Source organism: Somniosus microcephalus, chromosome 4 (genome assembly GCF_052327205.1).
Source record: "Somniosus microcephalus isolate GS21.2 chromosome 4, FLI_Smic_1.0, whole genome shotgun sequence".
In the NCBI taxonomy this organism is placed as follows: Eukaryota; Metazoa; Chordata; class Chondrichthyes; order Squaliformes; family Somniosidae; genus Somniosus; species Somniosus microcephalus.
Genome location: NC_140990.1, coordinates 346,877,534 through 346,899,562, shown reverse-complemented (window position 1 = coordinate 346,899,562; position 22,029 = coordinate 346,877,534). Strand labels below are relative to the sequence as shown.

At 51.1% G+C, this 22,029-nt stretch overlaps 1 protein-coding gene across 1 annotated transcript in view; it reads right to left on the bottom strand.

Annotated features, from left to right (window-relative positions):
• The window catches only part of atg9a (ATG9 autophagy related 9 homolog A (S. cerevisiae)), an 88,293-nt gene that overhangs the window by 37,710 nt on the left and 28,554 nt on the right, over positions 1–22,029 (bottom strand). The window contains 1 exon segment of the mRNA XM_085986997.1: positions 8,023–8,164. Coding sequence (XP_085843123.1) covers positions 8,023–8,164 — 142 coding nt within the window.

Here is a 22,029-nt window from a genome sequence, read left to right as displayed (position 1 = left end):
CCGGCTCCCCGCTCCTCGCACCCCACCCCCGGCTGCCCGCTCCCCGCTCCTCGCACCCCCGGCTCCCCGCTCCTCGCTCCTCGCACCCGGCTCCCCGCTCCTCGCACCCCCGGCTCCCCGCTCCTCGCACCCCCGGCTCCCCGCTCCTCGCTCCTCGCACCCGGCTCCCCGCTCCTCGCACCCCACCCCCGGCTCCCCGCTCCCCGCACCCCACCCCCGGCTCCCCACCCCGGCTCCCCGCTCCTCGCTCCTCGCACCCCCGGCTCCCCGCACCCCCGGCTCCCCGCTCCTCGCTCCTCGCACCCCACCCCCGGCTCCCCGCTCCTCGCACCCCACCCCCGGCTCCCCGCTCCCCGCACCTCGCACCCCCGGCTCCCCGCTCCTCGCACCCGGCTCCCCGCTCCTCGCACCCGGCTCCCCGCACCCGGCTCCCCGCTCCTCGCACCCGGCTCCCCGCTCCTCGCACCCGGCTCCCCGCTCCTCGCACCCGGCTCCCCGCTCCTCGCACCCGGCTCCCCGCTCCTCGCTCCCCACCCCCGGCTCCCCGCTCCTCGCACCCCACCCCCGGCTCCCCGCTCCTCGCACCCCACCCCCGGCTCCCCGCTCCTCGCACCCCACCCCCGGCTCCCCGCTCCTCGCACCCCACCCCCGGCTCCCCGCTCCTCGCACCCCACCCCCGGCTCCCCGCTCCACCCCAGCACCTCCCCCCGCCATAAACATTCACTCCCTCCACCACCGGCGCACCGTGGCTGCAGTGTGTACCATCTACAAGATACACTGCAGCAACTCGCCGAGGCTTCTTCGGCAGCACCTCCCACACCCGCGACCTCTTCCACCTAGAAGGACAAGGGCAGCAGGCGGATGGGAACACCACCACCTCCAAGTTCCCCTCCAAGTCACACACCATCCTGACTTGGAAATATATCGCCGATCCTTCATCGTTGCTGGGTCAAAATCCTGGAACTCCCTCCCTAACAGCACTGTGGGAGTACCCTCACCACACGGACTGCAGCGGTTCAAGAAGGCGGCTCACCACCACCTTCTTAAGGGGTAACTAGGGATGGGCAATAAATGCTGGCCTTGTCAGCGACGCCCAGATCCTGAGAATGAATTTTTAAAAATAGACGGACGGTGCAAGCTGCATGAACCGCAGCGCCCAGTAAATCTACCTGTGTGGCTGGCTCAGTGGTAGGCCTCTGGCATAGAAACATAGGGCAGGCGAAGGCCATTCAGCCCCTCGAGCCTGCTCCGCCATTTAATGAGATCATGGCTGATCATCCAAATTCAGAACCCTGTCCCTGCCTTCCCTCCATATCCCTTGATCCCTTTAGCCTCAATATATCCAACTCCTTCTTGAATATATTTAATGAATTGGCCTCAACTGCCTTGTGTGGCAAAGAATTCCACAGGTTCACCACTCTCTGGGTGAAGAAATTCCTCCTCATCTCTGACAGCGGCAGTGAGTCAGGAGCAGCCCGACTAGAGCGGGCCTGTGTGGGAACACAGCATTAGTGGCAGTTACACCGGCGGCAGTGAGTCAGGAGCAGCCCGACTAGAGCGGGCCTTCTGGGAACACAGCATCGGCAGCAGTTGGAAACCGGTGGCAGTGAGTCAGGAGCAGCCCGACTAGAGCGGGCCTGTGTGGGAACACAGCATCGGCGGCAGTTACACCGGTGGCAGTGAGTCAGGAGCAGCCCGACCAGAGCGGGCCTGTGTGGGAACACAGCATCGGCGGCAGTTACACCGGTGGCAGTGAGTCAGGAGCAGCCCGACCAGAGCGGGCCTGTGTGGGAACACAGCATCTGCAGCAGTTTGAAACCGGTGGCAGTGAGTCAGGAGCAGCCCGACCAGTTCAACAGCAGGGGAGAGGGGTAAAAAGTAATCAAAGTGTGAAGTCACCAGGAAGCAGGTAAGTGATTGGTTGGTGAGTATTTGGTTGGTATTTCTCTTTTTTTTAAAACTTTAACACTGGTTTATAGTTTCTAAGGTCTCTCTGGTGTAGCAGGGACTGTTGGTAAACCAGTTAACTGTAGTGTAATTAGTGGCATTGATTGATTTAATTTAAATTCAATTAATTAAAGGGTAAGTCATGGCAGGACAGCCGGGCCCCGTGATCTGCTCCTCCTGTGATATGTGGGAACTCAGGGACACATCCGGTGTCCCTGACAACTACATGTGCAGGAAGTGCGTCCAGCTGCAGCTACTGACAGACCGCATTGCGGCGCTGGAGCTGCGATTGGACACATACTGGAGCGTTCACGATGCTCAGGACATCGTGAATAGCACATTTACGGGGTTGGACACACCGCAGGTAGAGGTTGGACAGGAAGAAAGGAACAGGTGACCAACAAGCAGAGTACTAGGCGCAGGCAGGTAGTGCAGGGGTCCCCTGTGGCCATCCCCCTCTCCAACAGATATACCACTTTGGGTACTGTTAGGGGGGATGGCTTATCAGAGGAAGGCAGCAGCAGCCAACTTCCTGGCACCAGGGGTGGCTCTGCTGCACAGAATGGGTGGAAAAAGAGGGGTAGAGCTATAGTAATAGGGGATTCAATTGTAAGGGGAATAGATAGGCGTTTCTGCGGCCGCAAACGAGACTCCAGGATGGTGTGTTGCCTCCCTGGTGCAAGGGTCAAGGATGTCTCCGAGCGACTCCAGAACATCTTGGAAGGGGAGGGTGAAGAGCCAGTTGTCGTGGTGCATATAGGCACCAACGATATAGGTAAAAAGCGGGATGAGGTCCTAAAAGCAGAGTATAGGGAGTTAGGAGATAAATTAAAAAACAGGACCTCAAAGGTAGTAATCTCAGGATTGCTACCAGTGCCACGTGCTAGTCAGAGTAGAAATAGAAAGATATTTCAGATGAATACGTGGCTAGAGGAATGGTGCCAGGGGGAGGGATTCAAGTTCCTGGGACATTGGAACCGGTTCTGGGAGAGGTGGGACCAGTTCAAACCGGACGGTTTGCACCTGGGCAGGGCTGGAACCAATGTACTTGGGGGAGTGTTTGCTAGTGCTGTGGGGGAGGGTTTAAGCTAAAATGGCAGGGGGTTGGGAACCTGAGCAGGGAGACAGAGGAAAGGGAAACAAGGATAAAAGCAAAAGATAGGAAGGAGAAAAACAAAAGTGGCAGTCAGAGAAATCAATGGTTTAAATCAAACATGGCCACAGTAAATAATAATTCTAATAGGTCTAAGAGCGTTAAAAAAACAAGCCTGAAGGCTTTGTGTCTTAATGCGAGGAGCATTTGTAATAAGGTGGATGAATTGGCTGCGCAAATAGAAGTAAACAAATACGATTTGGTTGGCATTACGGAAACGTGGCTCAAGGAAGGCCAGGACTGGGAACTCAACATCCAGGGGTATTCGATATTCAGGAAAGATAGGCAAAAAGGAAAGGGAGGTGGGGTAGCATTACTGGTTAAAGAAGGGATTAACACAATTGTAATGAAGGATATTAGCTCTGATGATGTGGAATCTGTATGGATAGAATTGAGAAATACAAAAGGGGAAAAAAATGTTAGTGGGAGTGGTTTATAGACCTCCAAACAGTAAGGTGGAGGTTGGGGATGACATTAAAAGAGAAATTAAAGAAGCGTGCAATAAGGGCACAGCAGTCATCATGGGTGACTTTAATCTACATATAGATTGGGCCAACCAAATGAGAAACAATACTGTGGAGGAGGAATTCCTGGAATGTTTACAGGATGGTTTCCTGGACCAATATGTCGAGGAACCAACCAGAGATCAGGCCATCTTAGACTGGGTATTATGTAACGAGAAAGGATTAATTAGCAATCTTGTTGTAAGAGGCCCCTTGGGTCGGAGTGATCATAATATGATCGAATTCTTCATTAAGATGGAGAATGAAGTAGTTGACTCAGAGACTAGGGTCCTGAATTTAAATAATGGAAACTACTATGGTCTGAGGCACGAGTTGGGTAGGATTGATTGGGAAATGTCACTCAAAGGGTTAATTGGTGGATAGGCAATGGCAAACATTCAAAGACCGCATGGATAAACTACAGAATTTGTTCATCCCTGTTTGTCATAAAAAAACAAAAAAGGTGATTCAACCGTGGCTAACAAGGGAAATTAGGGATAGCATAACATCCAAGGAGAGGACATATAAATTGGCCAGAAAAAGCAATAATCCTGAGGATTGGGAGCAGTTTAGGAGTCAACAAAGGAGGACAAAGGGATTAATTAAGAAAGGGAAAATAGAATATGAGAGTAAGCTTGCAGAGAACATAAAAACTGACTGTAAAAGCTTTTATAGATATGTGAAGAGAAAAAGATTGGTGAAGTCAAGCGTAGGTCCCTTGCAGTCAGAATCGGGGGAATTTATAATGGGGAACAAAGAAATGGTAGACCAACTAAATACATATTTTGGTCCTGCCTTCACAAAGGAGGACACAAATAATCTCCCAGAGATGCCGGGGAACATAGGGTCTGATGAAAGGGAGGAACTGAAAGAAATCAGTATTTGTAGGGAAATGGTGTTTGGAAATTGATGGGACTGAAGGCCGATAAATCCCCAGGGCCTGATAATCTACATCCCAGGGTACTTAAGTAAGTGGCCCTAGAAATAGTAGATGCATTGCTGGTCATCTTCCAGAACTCGATAGACTCTGGAACAGTACCCATGGATTGGCGGGTAGCTAATGTTACCCCACTATTCAAAAAAGGTGGTAGAGAAAAGGCGGGGAATTATAGACCGGTAAGCCTGACATCGGTAGTGGGGAAGATGCTAGAGTCCATTATAAAAGATGTAATAGCAGAGCACTTGGAAAGCAGTGACTGGATCGGACAAAGTCAACATGGATTTACAAAAGGTAAATCATGCTCGACTAATCTACTGGAATTTTTTGAGGATGTAACTGGTAAAATAGATAAGGGAGAACCAGTGGATGTGGTGTATTTGGACTTTCAGAAGGCTTTCGATAAGGTCCCGCATAAGAGATTAGCGTGCAAAATTAAGGCACATGGGATTGGGGGCAAGGTATTGACTTGGATAGAGAACTGGTTGGCGGACAGAAAGCAAAGAGTTGGAATAAACGGGTCGTTTTCCGAGTGGCAGGCAGTGACTAGTGGGGTACCGCAAGGATCGGTCCTAGGACCCCAGCTGTTCACAATATATATTAATGATCTGGATGAGGGAATTGGATGTAATATCTCCAAATTTACAGACGACACAAAGCTGGGGGGGGGGGGGGGGGGGGGGGAGGAAAGAGGGTATGCTGTGAGGAGGATGTCGTGAAACTCCAGCACGATTTGGACAGGTTGGGTGATTGGGCAGAAACATGGCAAATGCACTATAATGTGGATAAATGTGAGGTTATCCACTTTGGTGGCAAAAACAGGAAGGCAGAGTATTATTTGAATGGCAATAGATTGGGAGATGGGGAAGTGCAAAGAGATCTGGGTGTCCTTGTACACCAGTCGCTGAAGGTAAGCATGCAGGTGCAGCAGGCGGTTAAGAAGGCAAATGGTATGTTGGCCTTCGTAGCAAGAGGGTTCGAGTACAAGAACAAGGATGTCTTGCTGCAGTTGTACAGGGCCTTGGTGGGACCACATCTTGAGTATTGTGTGCAGTTTTGGTCGCCTTACCTGAGGAAGGACGTTCTTGCCATGGAAGGAGTGCAGCGAAGATTCACCAGGCTGATACCTGGGATGGCAGGAATGACGTATGAGGAGAGATTGTGTCGAATGGGCTTATACTCACTGGAGTTTAGAAGATTGAGAGGGGATCTCATCGAAACCTATAAAATTCTGTCAGGCCTGGACAGACTAGATGCAGGAAGGATGTTTCTGATGGCCAGGGAGCCCAGAACCAGGGGTCATAGTCTAAGGATAAGGGGTAAGCCATTTAGGACTGAAATGAGGAGGAATTTCTTCACCCAGAGAGTGGTGAACCTGTGGAATTCTCTGCACAGAGGGCGGTGGAGGCCCAGTTCATTAAGTATATTCAAGAAAGAGTTGGATATATTTCTTAAGACTAAAGGGATCAAGGGATATGGGGAGAAGGCAGGGACCGGGTACTGAATTTGGATGATCAGCCATGATCTCATTGAATGGCGGAGCAGGCTCGAAGGGCCGAATGGCCTACTCCTGCTCCTATCTTCTATGTTTCTATGCAAAGGGCTTACCCCTTATCTTTAGGACTGTGACCCCTGGTTTCTGGACTCCCGGCCATCGGGAACATCCTTCCTGCATCTGGTCTGGTCCAGTCCTGTTAGAATTTCATAATGATTCAATGAGATCCCCTCTCATTCTTCTAAACTCCCTGCGAGTATAAGCCCAATCAACCCCAATCTCTCCTCATACGTCATTCCCGCCATCCCAGGTATCAGTCTGGTGAATCTTCGCTGCACTCCCTCCATGACAAGAATATCCTTCCTCAGATAAGGCGACCAAAACTGCACACAATACTCAAGGTGTGGTCCCACCAAGGCCCTGTACAACTGCAGCAAGACATCCTTGTTCCTGTACTCGAATCCTCTCGCTGTGAAGGCCAACATACCATTTGCCTTCTTAAACCGCCTGCTGCACCTGCATGTTTACCTTCAGCGACTGGTGCACAAGGACACCCAGGTCTCGTTGCACTTCCCCTTCTCCCAATCTATTGCCGTTCAGATAATAATCTGCCTTCCTGTTTTTGACACCAAGTGGATAACCTCACATTTATCCACATTATACTGCATCTGCCATGCATCTGCCCAATCACCCAACCTGTCCAAATCATACTGGAGTTTCTCAACATCCTCCTCACAGCACACACGCCCACCCAGCTTTGTGTCATCTGTAAACTTGGAGATATTACATCTAGTTCCCTCGTCTAGATCATTAATATATATTGTGAATAGCTGGGGTCCTAGGACTGATCCCTGCGGTACCCCACTAGTCACTGCCTGCCACTCGGAAAAAGACCCGTTTATTCCAACTCTTTGCTTCCCGTCTACCAACCAGTTCTCTATCCAAGTCAGTACCTTGCCCCAATCTCATGTGCCATAACTTTACACACTAATTTCTTATGCGGGACCTTATCGAAAGCCTTCTGAAAGTCCAAGTACACCACATCCACTGGTTCTCCCTTATCTATTCTGCCAGTTACATCCTCAAAAAATTCCAGTAGATTAGTCAAGCAAGATTTACCTTTTGTAAATCCATGTTGACTTTGTCCGATCCTGTCACTGTTTTCCAAGTGTTCTGCTATTACATCTTTTATAATGGACTCTAGCATTTTCCCCACTACCGATGTCAGGCTTACCGGTCTATAATTCCCCGTTTTCTCTCTACCACCTTTTTTGAATAGTGGGGTAACATTAGCTACCCTCCAATCCATGGGAACTGTTCCAGAGTCTATTGAATTCAGTCACAAGGTCGTAGGTTCAAGCCACACTCCAGAGACAAGGCTTCCCCACCCAGCGCCTCTCACCTTAACCCCAGGGAACATGAGCAGCGGGGAGTGGCGACCCACTGCTGGTGGGAGGGGGGAAGAGACACCATAGCTAAAGGGTGGTGGGGGGGAGGGTGGGCGAGAGAGGAAAAACCAGAGTAAGTGTGGCCGGGGGGGGGGGGGGCGGGTGGTGGGTGAGGAACCGGAGCTAAGGCAGGCAGTAACCGGAGCCTTGATGACCGATGGCGAAATACTTGCAAGAACTGCGACATACGGAATGGGTTTCTTATCGAGGGCCCCACACTACAACCTGAAGGCTCAAACTTTCCTCGCAAACAGTGGACAACCATCACCTGCCTCAGAACCGGTCATGGTCGATGCTGCCACCTTCTCCATAGATGGAAGATTAAAGCATCCCCATCATGCGACTGTGGAACTCCTGACCAGACCCTGGAGCACATCATTGAGCACTGCCGTCAGAGGAAATTCACAGGCAGCCGCCGAGATATCCACGCTGTTACACCGGAAGCTGTGGCCTGGATATCGGACTTAGATATTGAGATCTGATTTGTTGTTTCTTACTATGCAAGAAGATGACCAGATCTAAAGGGGGCAGTCACGTACCATGGGTATCTTCAGGGCATTCCTGTAAAATGCCCGGATCTCCCAGTAGCAGCAGATGTTGTAGATGAATTTCACCAGCCGATGGACCCAGAACACTCCGGCAATCAGCAGGATGAAGGTTATCAGCACATTCTGCCGGATCCTGAAAAACAGGAACACTCAGTTAGTACAGGTTACATGGTATGGAAATCTTACAGTTAGTACAGGTTACATGGTATGGAAATCTTAGTTAGTGCGGGTTACATGGTATGGAAATCTTACAGTTAGTACAGGTTACATGGTATGGAAATCTTACAGTTAGTGCGGGTTACATGGTATGGAAATCTTAGTTAGTACAGGTTACATGGTATGGAAATCTTACAGTTAGTACAGGTTACATGGTATGGAAATCTTACAGTTAGTACAGGTTACATGGTATGGAAATCTTAGTTAGTGCGGGTTACATGGTATGGAAATCTTACAGTTAGTGCGGGTTACATGGTATGGAAATCTTAGTTAGTGCGGGTTACATGGTATGGAAATCTTACAGTTAGTACGGGTTACATGGTATGGAAATCTTACAGTTAGTGCGGGTTACATGGTATGGAAATCTTACAGTTAGTGCGGGTTACATGGTATGGAAATCTTACAGTTAGTGCGGGTTACATGGTATGGAAATCTTACAGTTAGTGCGGGTTACATGGTATGGAAATCTTACAGTTAGTGCGGGTTACATGGTATGGAAATCTTACAGTTAGTGCGGGTTACATGGTATGGAAATCTTACAGTTAGTGCGGGTTACATGGTATGGAAATCTTAGTTAGTGCGGGTTACATGGTATGGAAATCTTAGTTAGTGCGGGTTACATGGTCTGGAAATCTTACAGTTAGTACGGGTTACATGGTATGGAAATCTTAGTTAGTGCGGGTTACATGGTATGGAAATCTTACAGTTAGTGCGGGTTACATGGTATGGAAATCTTAGTTAGTGCGGGTTACATGGTATGGAAATCTTAGTTAGTGCGGGTTACATGGTATGGAAATCTTAGTTAGTGCGGGTTACATGGTCTGGAAATCTTACAGTTAGTACGGGTTACATGGTATGGAAATCTTAGTTAGTACGGGTTACATGGTATGGAAATCTTAGTTAGTGCGGGTTACATGGTCTGGAAATCTTAGTTAGTGCGGGTTACATGGTCTGGAAATCTTAGTTAGTGCGGGTTACATGGTCTGGAAATCTTACAGTTAGTACGGGTTACATGGTCTGGAAATCTTAGTTAGTACGGGTTACATGGTCTGGAAATCTTACAGTTAGTACGGGTTACATGGTATGGAAATCTTAGTTAGTACGGGTTACATGGTCTGGAAATCTTAGTTAGTGCGGGTTACATGGTATGGAAATCTTAGTTAGTGCGGGTTACATGGTATGGAAATCTTACAGTTAGTACGGGTTACATGGTATGGAAATCTTACAGTTAGTGCGGGTTACATGGTCTGGAAATCTTACAGTTAGTGCGGGTTACATGGTCTGGAAATCTTACAGTTAGTACGGGTTACATGGTATGGAAATCTTACAGTTAGTACGGGTTACATGGTATGGAAATCTTACAGTTAGTACGGGTTACATGGTATGGAAATCTTACAGTTAGTGCGGGTTACATGGTCTGGAAATCTTACAGTTAGTACGGGTTACATGGTATGGAAATCTTACAGTTAGTGCGGGTTACATGGTATGGAAATCTTACAGTTAGTGCGGGTTACATGGTATGGAAATCTTAGTTAGTGCGGGTTACATGGTCTGGAAATCTTAGTTAGTACGGGTTACATGGTCTGGAAATCTTACAGTTAGTACGGGTTACATGGTATGTGAAATCCGCTACCACAAGGAGTAGTTGAGGCGAACAGCACTGATGTATTTAATGAGAAGCTGGATAAACACGAGGGAGAAAGGAACAGGAGGATATGCTGATGGGGTGAGATGAAGAGGGGTGGGAGGAGGCCGGTGTGGAGCACGCACCAGTTGGGCCGATTGGCCGGTTTCTGTGCCGTACACTCGGTGTAATCGGTGTCTAACAATGCAAGTACTTTCTTTCAAAAGAAGCGGTCAGATTGGCATAAAAACCCAACTGGTTCACTGATGTGTATCAGGGAAGGAAATCTGCCTGTCTTACCGGGTCTGGGCTATTCATGTCCTCAGGACAACGGAGAATGTGCAATCAAGGAGGCCTTGCCAGCGACGCAATCATCCCGGGAACAAGCATCGGAAAAATGAGCCCTGCAACACCAGGGTCTGGGCGATACCTTGGTCTCCGCCCGCACATCTTGCAGGGCACCGAGCCTCTGTGTCGTCACAACAGTTACGCTGGGACAGTGACCCTATCCCGTTACCCTTACGCTGGGACAGTGACTCTATCCCGTTACCCTTACGCTGGGACAGTGACTCTATCCCGTTACCCTTACGCTGGGACAGTGACCCTATCCCGTTACCCTTACGCTGGGACAGTGACTCTATCCCGTTACCCTTACGCTGGGACAGTGACTCTATCCCGTTACCCTTACGCTGGGACAGTGACTCTATCCCGTTACCCTTACGCTGGGACAGTGACTCTATCCCGTTACCCTTACGCTGGGACAGTGACCCTATCCCGTTACCCTTACGCTGGGACAGTGACCCTATCCCGTTACCCTTACGCTGGGACAGTGACTCTATCCCGTTACCCTTACGCTGGGACAGTGACCCTATCCCGTTACCCTTACGCTGGGACAGTGACTCTATCCCGTTACCCTTACGCTGGGACAGTGACCCTATCCCGTTACCCTTACGCTGGGACAGTGACTCTATCCCGTTACCCTTACGCTGGGACAGTGACTCTATCCCGTTACCCTTACGCTGGGGGACAGTGACCCTATCCCGTTACCCTTACGCTGGGACAGTGACTCTATCCCGTTACCCTTACGCTGGGACAGTGACTCTATCCCGTTACCCTTACGCTGGGACAGTGACTCTATCCCGTTACCCTTACGCTGGGACAGTGACTCTATCCCGTTACCCTTACGCTGGGACAGTGACTCTATCCCGTTACCCTTACGCTGGGGGACAGTGACTCTATCCCGTTACCCTTACGCTGGGACAGTGACCCTATCCCGTTACCCTTACGCTGGGACAGTGACTCTATCCCGTTACCATTACGCTGGGACAGTGACTCTATCCCGTTACCCTTACGCTGGGACAGTGACTCTATCCCGTTACCCTTACGCTGGGACAGTGACCCTATCCCGTTACCCTTACGCTGGGACAGTGACTCTATCCCGTTACCCTTACGCTGGGGGACAGTGACTCTATCCCGTTACCCTTACGCTGGGACAGTGACTCTATCCCGTTACCCTTACGCTGGGACAGTGACTCTATCCCGTTACCCTTACGCTGGGACAGTGACTCTATCCCGTTACCCTTACGCTGGGACAGTGACTCTATCCCGTTACCCTTACGCTGGGACAGTGACTCTATCCCGTTACCCTTACGCTGGGACAGTGACTCTATCCCGTTACCCTTACGCTGGGACAGTGACTCTATCCCGTTACCCTTACGCTGGGACAGTGACCCTATCCCGTTACCCTTACGCTGGGACAGTGACTCTATCCCGTTACCCTTACGCTGGGACAGTGACTCTATCCCGTTACCCTTACGCTGGGACAGTGACTCTATCCCGTTACCCTTACGCTGGGACAGTGACCCTATCCCGTTACCCTTACGCTGGGACAGTGACTCTATCCCGTTACCCTTACGCTGGGACAGTGACTCTATCCCGTTACCCTTACGCTGGGACAGTGACCCTATCCCGTTACCCTTACGCTGGGACAGTGACTCTATCCCGTTACCCTTACGCTGGGACAGTGACCCTATCCCGTTACCCTTACGCTGGGACAGTGACTCTATCCCGTTACCCTTACGCTGGGACAGTGACTCTATCCCGTTACCCTTACGCTGGGACAGTGACTCTATCCCGTTACCCTTACGCTGGGACAGTGACTCTATCCCGTTACCCTTACGCTGGGACAGTGACTCTATCCCGTTACCCTTACGCTGGGACAGTGACTCTATCCCGTTACCCTTACGCTGGGACAGTGACCCTATCCCGTTACCCTTACGCTGGGACAGTGACTCTATCCCGTTACCCTTACGCTGGGACAGTGACTCTATCCCGTTACCCTTACGCTGGGACAGTGACTCTATCCCGTTACCCTTACGCTGGGACAGTGACTCTATCCCGTTACCCTTACGCTGGGACAGTGACTCTATCCCGTTACCCTTACGCTGGGACAGTGACTCTATCCCGTTACCCTTACGCTGGGACAGTGACTCTATCCCGTTACCCTTACGCTGGGACAGTGACCCTATCCCGTTACCCTTACGCTGGGACAGTGACTCTATCCCGTTACCCTTACGCTGGGACAGTGACCCTATCCCGTTACCCTTACGCTGGGACAGTGACTCTATCCCGTTACCCTTACGCTGGACAGTGACCCTATCCCGTTACCCTTACGCTGGGACAGTGACTCTATCCCGTTACCCTTACGCTGGGACAGTGACTCTATCCCGTTACCCTTACGCTGGGACAGTGACTCTATCCCGTTACCCTTACGCTGGGACAGTGACTCTATCCCGTTACCCTTACGCTGGGACAGTGACTCTATCCCGTTACCCTTACGCTGGGACAGTGACTCTATCCCGTTACCCTTACGCTGGGACAGTGACTCTATCCCGTTACCCTTACGCTGGGACAGTGACCCTATCCCGTTACCCTTACGCTGGGACAGTGACCCTATCCCGTTACCCTTACGCTGGGACAGTGACTCTATCCCGTTACCCTTACGCTGGGACAGTGACTCTATCCCGTTACCCTTACGCTGGGACAGTGACTCTATCCCGTTACCCTTACGCTGGGACAGTGACCCTATCCCGTTACCCTTACGCTGGGACAGTGACTCTATCCCGTTACCCTTACGCTGGGACAGTGACTCTATCCCGTTACCCTTACGCTGGGACAGTGACTCTATCCCGTTACCCTTACGCTGGGACAGTGACTCTATCCCGTTACCCTTACGCTGGGACAGTGACTCTATCCCGTTACCCTTACGCTGGGACAGTGACTCTATCCCGTTACCCTTACGCTGGGACAGTGACTCTATCCCGTTACCCTTACGCTGGGACAGTGACCCTATCCCGTTACCCTTACGCTGGGACAGTGACTCTATCCCGTTACCCTTACGCTGGGACAGTGACTCTATCCCGTTACCCTTACGCTGGGACAGTGACTCTATCCCGTTACCCTTACGCTGGGGGACAGTGACTCTATCCCGTTACCCTTACGCTGGGACAGTGACTCTATCCCGTTACCCTTACGCTGGGACAGTGACTCTATCCCGTTACCCTTACGCTGGGACAGTGACCCTATCCCGTTACCCTTACGCTGGGACAGTGACTCTATCCCGTTACCCTTACGCTGGGACAGTGACTCTATCCCGTTACCCTTACGCTGGGACAGTGACCTATCCCGTTACCCTTACGCTGGGACAGTGACCCTATCCCGTTACCCTTACGCTGGGACAGTGACCCTATCCCGTTACCCTTACGCTGGGACAGTGACTCTATCCCGTTACCCTTACGCTGGGACAGTGACCCTATCCCGTTACCCTTACGCTGGGACAGTGACTCTATCCCGTTACCCTTACGCTGGGACAGTGACTCTATCCCGTTACCCTTACGCTGGGACAGTGACCCTATCCCGTTACCCTTACGCTGGGACAGTGACTCTATCCCGTTACCCTTACGCTGGGACAGTGACTCTATCCCGTTACCCTTACGCTGGGACAGTGACTCTATCCCGTTACCCTTACGCTGGGACAGTGACTCTATCCCGTTACCCTTACGCTGGGACAGTGACTCTATCCCGTTACCCTTACGCTGGGACAGTGACTCTATCCCGTTACCCTTACGCTGGGACAGTGACTCTATCCCGTTACCCTTACGCTGGGACAGTGACTCTATCCCGTTACCCTTACGCTGGGACAGTGACTCTATCCCGTTACCCTTACGCTGGGACAGTGACTCTATCCCGTTACCCTTACGCTGGGACAGTGACTCTATCCCGTTACCCTTACGCTGGGACAGTGACTCTATCCCGTTACCCTTACGCTGGGACAGTGACTCTATCCCGTTACCCTTACGCTGGGACAGTGACTCTATCCCGTTACCCTTACGCTGGGACAGTGACTCTATCCCGTTACCCTTACGCTGGGACAGTGACCCTATCCCGTTACCCTTACGCTGGGACAGTGACTCTATCCCGTTACCCTTACGCTGGGGACAGTGACTCTATCCCGTTACCCTTACGCTGGGACAGTGACTCTATCCCGTTACCCTTACGCTGGGACAGTGACTCTATCCCGTTACCCTTACGCTGGGGGACAGTGACTCTATCCCGTTACCCTTACGCTGGGGGACAGTGACTCTATCCCGTTACCCTTACGCTGGGACAGTGACCCTATCCCGTTACCCTTACGCTGGGACAGTGACTCTATCCCGTTACCCTTACGCTGGGACAGTGACTCTATCCCGTTACCCTTACGCTGGGACAGTGACTCTATCCCGTTACCCTTACGCTGGGACAGTGACCCTATCCCGTTACCCTTACGCTGGGACAGTGACTCTATCCCGTTACCCTTACGCTGGGACAGTGACTCTATCCCGTTACCCTTACGCTGGGACAGTGACTCTATCCCGTTACCCTTACGCTGGGACAGTGACTCTATCCCGTTACCCTTACGCTGGGACAGTGACTCTATCCCGTTACCCTTACGCTGGGACAGTGACTCTATCCCGTTACCCTTACGCTGGGACAGTGACCCTATCCCGTTACCCTTACGCTGGGACAGTGACTCTATCCCGTTACCCTTACGCTGGGACAGTGACTCTATCCCGTTACCCTTACGCTGGGACAGTGACTCTATCCCGTTACCCTTACGCTGGGACAGTGACTCTATCCCGTTACCCTTACGCTGGGACAGTGACTCTATCCCGTTACCCTTACGCTGGGACAGTGACTCTATCCCGTTACCCTTACGCTGGGACAGTGACTCTATCCCGTTACCCTTACGCTGGGACAGTGACTCTATCCCGTTACCCTTACGCTGGGACAGTGACTCTATCCCGTTACCCTTACGCTGGGACAGTGACTCTATCCCGTTACCCTTACGCTGGGACAGTGACCCTATCCCGTTACCCTTACGCTGGGACAGTGACTCTATCCCGTTACCCTTACGCTGGGACAGTGACTCTATCCCGTTACCCTTACGCTGGGACAGTGACTCTATCCCGTTACCCTTACGCTGGGACAGTGACTCTATCCCGTTACCCTTACGCTGGGACAGTGACTCTATCCCGTTACCCTTACGCTGGGACAGTGACTCTATCCCGTTACCCTTACGCTGGGACAGTGACTCTATCCCGTTACCCTTACGCTGGGACAGTGACTCTATCCCGTTACCCTTACGCTGGGACAGTGACTCTATCCCGTTACCCTTACGCTGGGACAGTGACTCTATCCCGTTACCCTTACGCTGGGACAGTGACTCTATCCCGTTACCCTTACGCTGGGACAGTGACTCTATCCCGTTACCCTTACGCTGGGACAGTGACTCTATCCCGTTACCCTTACGCTGGGACAGTGACTCTATCCCGTTACCCTTACGCTGGGGACAGTGACTCTATCCCGTTACCCTTACGCTGGGACAGTGACTCTATCCCGTTACCCTTACGCTGGGGACAGTGACTCTATCCGTTACCTACCTGGATCCGTACCTTACGCTGGGACAGTGACTCTATCCCGTTACCCTTACGCTGGGACAGTGACCCTATCCCGTTACCCTTACGCTGGGACAGTGACTCTATCCCGTTACCCTTACGCTGGGACAGTGACTCTATCCCGTTACCCTTACGCTGGGACAGTGACTCTATCCCGTTACCCTTACGCTGGGACAGTGACTCTATCCCGTTACCCTTACGCTGGGACAGTGACTCTATCCCGTTACCCTTACGCTGGGACAGTGACTCTATCCCGTTACCCTTACGCTGGACAGTGACTCTATCCCGTTACCCTTACGCTGGGACAGTGACTCTATCCCGTTACCCTTACGCTGGGACAGTGACTCTATCCCGTTACCCTTACGCTGGGACAGTGACTCTATCCCGTTACCCTTACGCTGGGACAGTGACTCTATCCCGTTACCCTTACGCTGGGACAGTGACTCTATCCCGTTACCCTTACGCTGGGACAGTGACTCTATCCCGTTACCCTTACGCTGGGACAGTGACCCTATCCCGTTACCCTTACGCTGGGACAGTGACTCTATCCCGTTACCCTTACGCTGGGACAGTGACTCTATCCCGTTACCCTTACGCTGGGACAGTGACCCTATCCCGTTACCCTTACGCTGGGGACAGTGACCCTATCCCGTTACCCTTACGCTGGGACAGTGACCCTATCCCGTTACCCTTACGCTGGGACAGTGACTCTATCCCGTTACCCTTACGCTGGGACAGTGACTCTATCCCGTTACCCTTACGCTGGGACAGTGACTCTATCCCGTTACCCTTACGCTGGGACAGTGACTCCTATCCCGTTACCCTTACGCTGGGACAGTGACTCTATCCCGTTACCCTTACGCTGGGACAGTGACTCTATCCCGTTACCCTTACGCTGGGACAGTGACTCTATCCCGTTACCCTTACGCTGGGACAGTGACTCTATCCCGTTACCCTTACGCTGGGACAGTGACTCTATCCCGTTACCCTTACGCTGGGACAGTGACTCTATCCCGTTACCCTTACGCTGGGACAGTGACTCTATCCCGTTACCCTTACGCTGGGACAGTGACTCTATCCCGTTACCCTTACGCTGGGACAGTGACTCTATCCCGTTACCCTTACGCTGGGACAGTGACTCTATCCCGTTACCCTTACGCTGGGACAGTGACTCTATCCCGTTACCCTTACGCTGGGACAGTGACTCTATCCCGTTACCCTTACGCTGGGACAGTGACTCTATCCCGTTACCCTTACGCTGGGACAGTGACTCTATCCCGTTACCCTTACGCTGGGACAGTGACTCTATCCCGTTACCCTTACGCTGGGACAGTGACTCTATCCCGTTACCCTTACGCTGGGACAGTGACCCTATCCCGTTACCCTTACGCTGGGACAGTGACTCTATCCCGTTACCCTTACGCTGGGACAGTGACTCTATCCCGTTACCCTTACGCTGGGACAGTGACTCTATCCCGTTACCCTTACGCTGGGACAGTGACTCTATCCCGTTACCCTTACGCTGGGACAGTGACTCTATCCCGTTACCCTTACGCTGGGACAGTGACTCTATCCCGTTACCCTTACGCTGGGACAGTGACTCTATCCCGTTACCCTTACGCTGGGACAGTGACTCTATCCCGTTACCCTTACGCTGGGACAGTGACTCTATCCCGTTACCCTTACGCTGGGACAGTGACTCTATCCCGTTACCCTTACGCTGGGACAGTGACCCTATCCCGTTACCCTTACGCTGGGACAGTGACTCTATCCCGTTACCCTTACGCTGGGACAGTGACTCTATCCCGTTACCCTTACGCTGGGACAGTGACTCTATCCCGTTACCCTTACGCTGGGACAGTGACTCTATCCCGTTACCCTTACGCTGGGACAGTGACTCTATCCCGTTACCCTTACGCTGGGACAGTGACTCTATCCCGTTACCCTTACGCTGGGACAGTGACCCTATCCCGTTACCCTTACGCTGGGACAGTGACCCTATCCCGTTACCCTTACGCTGGGACAGTGACTCTATCCGTTACCCTTACGCTGGGGGACAGTGACTCTATCCCGTTACCCTTACGCTGGGACAGTGACCCTATCCCGTTACCCTTACGCTGGGACAGTGACTCTATCCCGTTACCCTTACGCTGGGACAGTGACTCTATCCCGTTACCCTTACGCTGGGACAGTGACTCTATCCCGTTACCCTTACGCTGGGACAGTGACTCTATCCCGTTACCCTTACGCTGGGACAGTGACTCTATCCCGTTACCCTTACGCTGGGACAGTGACTCTATCCCGTTACCCTTACGCTGGGGGACAGTGACTCTATCCCGTTACCCTTACGCTGGGGGACAGTGACTCTATCCCGTTACCCTTACGCTGGGACAGTGACTCTATCCCGTTACCCTTACGCTGGGGGACAGTGACCCTATCCCGTTACCCTTACGCTGGGGGACAGTGACCCTATCCCGTTACCCTTACGCTGGGACAGTGACTCTATCCCGTTACCCTTACGCTGGGGGACAGTGACTCTATCCCGTTACCCTTACGCTGGGGGACAGTGACTCTATCCCGTTACCCTTACGCTGGGACAGTGACTCTATCCCGTTACCCTTACGCTGGGACAGTGACTCTATCCCGTTACCCTTACGCTGGGACAGTGACTCTATCCCGTTACCCTTACGCTGGGACAGTGACTCTATCCCGTTACCCTTACGCTGGGGGACAGTGACTCTATCCCGTTACCCTTACGCTGGGGGACAGTGACAGGAGGGTGTGACTGCGAGTGAGGCAGGTACGGGGATCCAGGGGGTAGTATTGGAGGAGCCTCAGTCCCTGCACTTGTCCGATAGATTCAAGATTCTTGCAAACACTATGGACCAGTGCGGGGACGACGAGCAAACTGACCACAGCACCGTGATACAGGAAGCCGTTTAAGTGGGGGGAGTAAAAAGGAAGGTGTTTGTAGTAGGCGACAGTATAGTTAGGGGGATAGACACTGTTCTCTGCAGCCAGGAGCGTGAGTCCCGAAGGCTCTGTTGCCTACCCGGTGCCAGGGTAAAGGACATCTCCTCCGGGCTGGAGAAGAACTTGGAGTGGGAGGATCCAGTTGTCGTGGCCCATGTAGGTACCAACTACATAGGAATGACAAAAAAAGAGGTTCTGCTGAGAGAGTTTGAGCAGCTAGGGACTAAATTAAAAAGCAGAACCACAAAGGTCATAATCTCTGGATTATTACCGGAGCCACGAGCAAATTGGCATTGGGTCAATAGGATCAGGGAGATGAATGCATGGCTCAAAGATTGATGTGGGAGAAGTGGGTTTCGATTCGTGGGGCACTGGCACCAGTACTGGGGAAAGAAAGAGCTGTTCCGTTGGGACGGACTACACCTGAACCATGCTGGGACCAGAGTTCCAGCAAATCGAATAACTAGGGAGGTAGATAGGGCTTTAAACTAAATAAGGTTGTGGGGGGGGGGAGGCAGTAGGGTCCCAGTGGAGAGAAATCTAGAATACTAAAGAGAAAAGACAAGGAAGCAGTGCAGGAAAGTGATTGGGGTAAGGATAACCAGATTGTGTCAGGAAGGGACAGAGCGTACAAAGAAAGCAGTGCACTAACACATAGGGTCCGGGTAAGAGAAAATGGTAATAAGACAAATAGAGCCATAGTGCAAAAAAATGTAAAGATGGCTAAAAATGTTAAAAAGACAAATCTAAAGGTACTGTATCTGAATGCATGAAGTAACCCCACTATTTAAAAAAGGAGGGAGAGAGAAAACAGGGAATTACAGACCGGTTAGCCTACAGAATATGACACAACACCAGGTTATAGTCCAACAGCTTTATTTGAAATCACAAGCTTTCGGAGCGCTGCTCCTTCTTCAGGTGAAGTGGAGAAATGCATAAAGACACAGCTTATATAGTCAGAGAATCATGTCAGATGTTTACAGGTAACCTTTCCAACTGCCATTTATCACACCTCGGCAGAGAGATAATCACAGCAAAGGTGTGAATGGTGTCCAAACAGGTCAGTCAGGGAAACATTACATCAAAGAACAATGAGGTGGGGTCACAAGGGGTCAAATATTGCAGGCGTGTTCCCTCCCAGTCGGGGAACACTTCAGCAGTCAAGGACATTCAGCCTCCGATCTTCGGGTAAGCATTCTCCAAGGTGGCCTTCGAGACACACGACAACGCAAAATCGCCGAGCAGAAACTGATAGCCAAGTTCCGCACCCATGAGGACGGCCTTAACCGAGATCTTGGGTTCATGTCACGCTACATGTAACCCCACCTGATGCAGGGTCATCCAGACTCGAGTCGACATTGGCTTGTTCTCTCTACACAGATGCGGCTGGACCTGCTGTGATTTCCAGCCAAAAAAAATGTTTTTTGTCTGTTTTTTTGTTTTTCATACAGACCCCAGCATCTGCAATATTTGACCCCTTGTGACCCCACCTCATTGTTCTTTGATGTAATGTTTCCCTGACTGACCTGTTTGGACACCATTCACACCTTTGACTGCTGTGATTATCTCTCTGCCGAGGTGTGATAAATGGCAGTTGGAAAGGTTACCTGTAAACATCCGACATGATTCTCTGACTATATAAGCTGTGTCTTTATGCATTTCTCCACTTCACCTGAAGAAGGAGCAGCGCTCCGAAAGCTTGTGATTTCAAATAAAGCTGTTGGACTATAACCTGGTGTTGTGTGATTTCTTACATTTGTCCACCCCAGTCCAACTCCAGCATCTCCACACTATAGAATATGAGAGTAAGCTTGCAGAGAACATAAAAACTGACTGCAAAAGCTTTTATAGATATGTGAAGAGAAAAAGATTGGTGAAGTCAAGCGTAGGTCCCTTACAGTCAGAATCGGGGGAATTTATAATGGGGAACAAAGAAATGGTAGACCAACTAAATACATATTTTGGTCCTGCCTTCACAAAGGAGGACACAAATAACCTCCCAGAGATGCCGGGGAACATAGGGTCTGATGAAAGGGTGGAACTGAAAGAAATCAGTATTTGTAGGGAAATGGTGTTAGGAAAATTGATGGGACTGAAGGCCGATAAATCCCCAGGGCCTGATAATCTACATCCCAGGGTACTTAAGTAAGTGGCCCTAGAAATAGTAGATGCATTGCTGGTCATCTTCCAGAACTCGATAGACTCTGGAACGGTACCCATGGATTGGCGGGTAGCTAATGTTACCCCACTATTCAAAAAAGGTGGTAGAGAAAAGGCGGGGAATTATAGACCGGTAAGCTTGACATCGGTAGTGGGGAAAATGCTAGAGTCCATTATAAAAGATGTAATAGCAGAGCACTTGGAAAGCAGTGACTGGATCGGACAAAGTCAACATGGATTTACAAAAGGTAAATCATGCTTGACTAATCTACTGGAATTTTTTGAGGATGTAACTGGTAAAATAGATAAGGGAGAACCAGTGGATGTGGTGTATTTGGACTTTCAGAAGGCTTTCGATAAGAGATTAGCATGCAAAATTAAGGCACATGGGATTGGGGGCAAGGTATTGACTTGGATAGAGAACTGGTTGGCGGACAGAAAGCAAAGAGTTGGAATAAACGGGTCGTTTTCCGAGTGGCAGGCAGTGACTAGTGGGGTACCGCAAGGATCGGTCCTAGGACCCCAGCTGTTCACAATATATATTAATGACCTGGACGAGGGAATTGGATGTAATATCTCCAAATTTGCAGACGACACAAAGCTGGGGGGGGAGGGTATGCTGTGAGGAGGATGTCGTGAAACTCCAGCACGATTTGGACAGGTTGGGTGATTGGGCAGAAACATGGCAAATGCACTATAATGTGGATAAATGTGAGGTTATCCACTTTGGTGGCAAAAACAGGAAGGCAGATTATTATCTGAATGGTAATAGATTGGGAGAAGGGGAAGTGCAAAGAGACCTGGGTGTTCTTGTACACCAGTCGCTGAAGGTAAGCATGCAGGTGCAGCAGGCGGTTAATAAGGCAAATGGTATGTTGGCCTTCGTAGCAAGAGGGTTCGAGTACAAGAACAAGGATGTCTTGCTGCAGTTGTACAGGGCCTTGGTGAAACCACACCTTGAGTATTGTGTGCAGTTTTGGTCGCCTTACCTGAGGAAGGACGTTCTTGCCATGGAAGGAGTGCAGCGAAGAT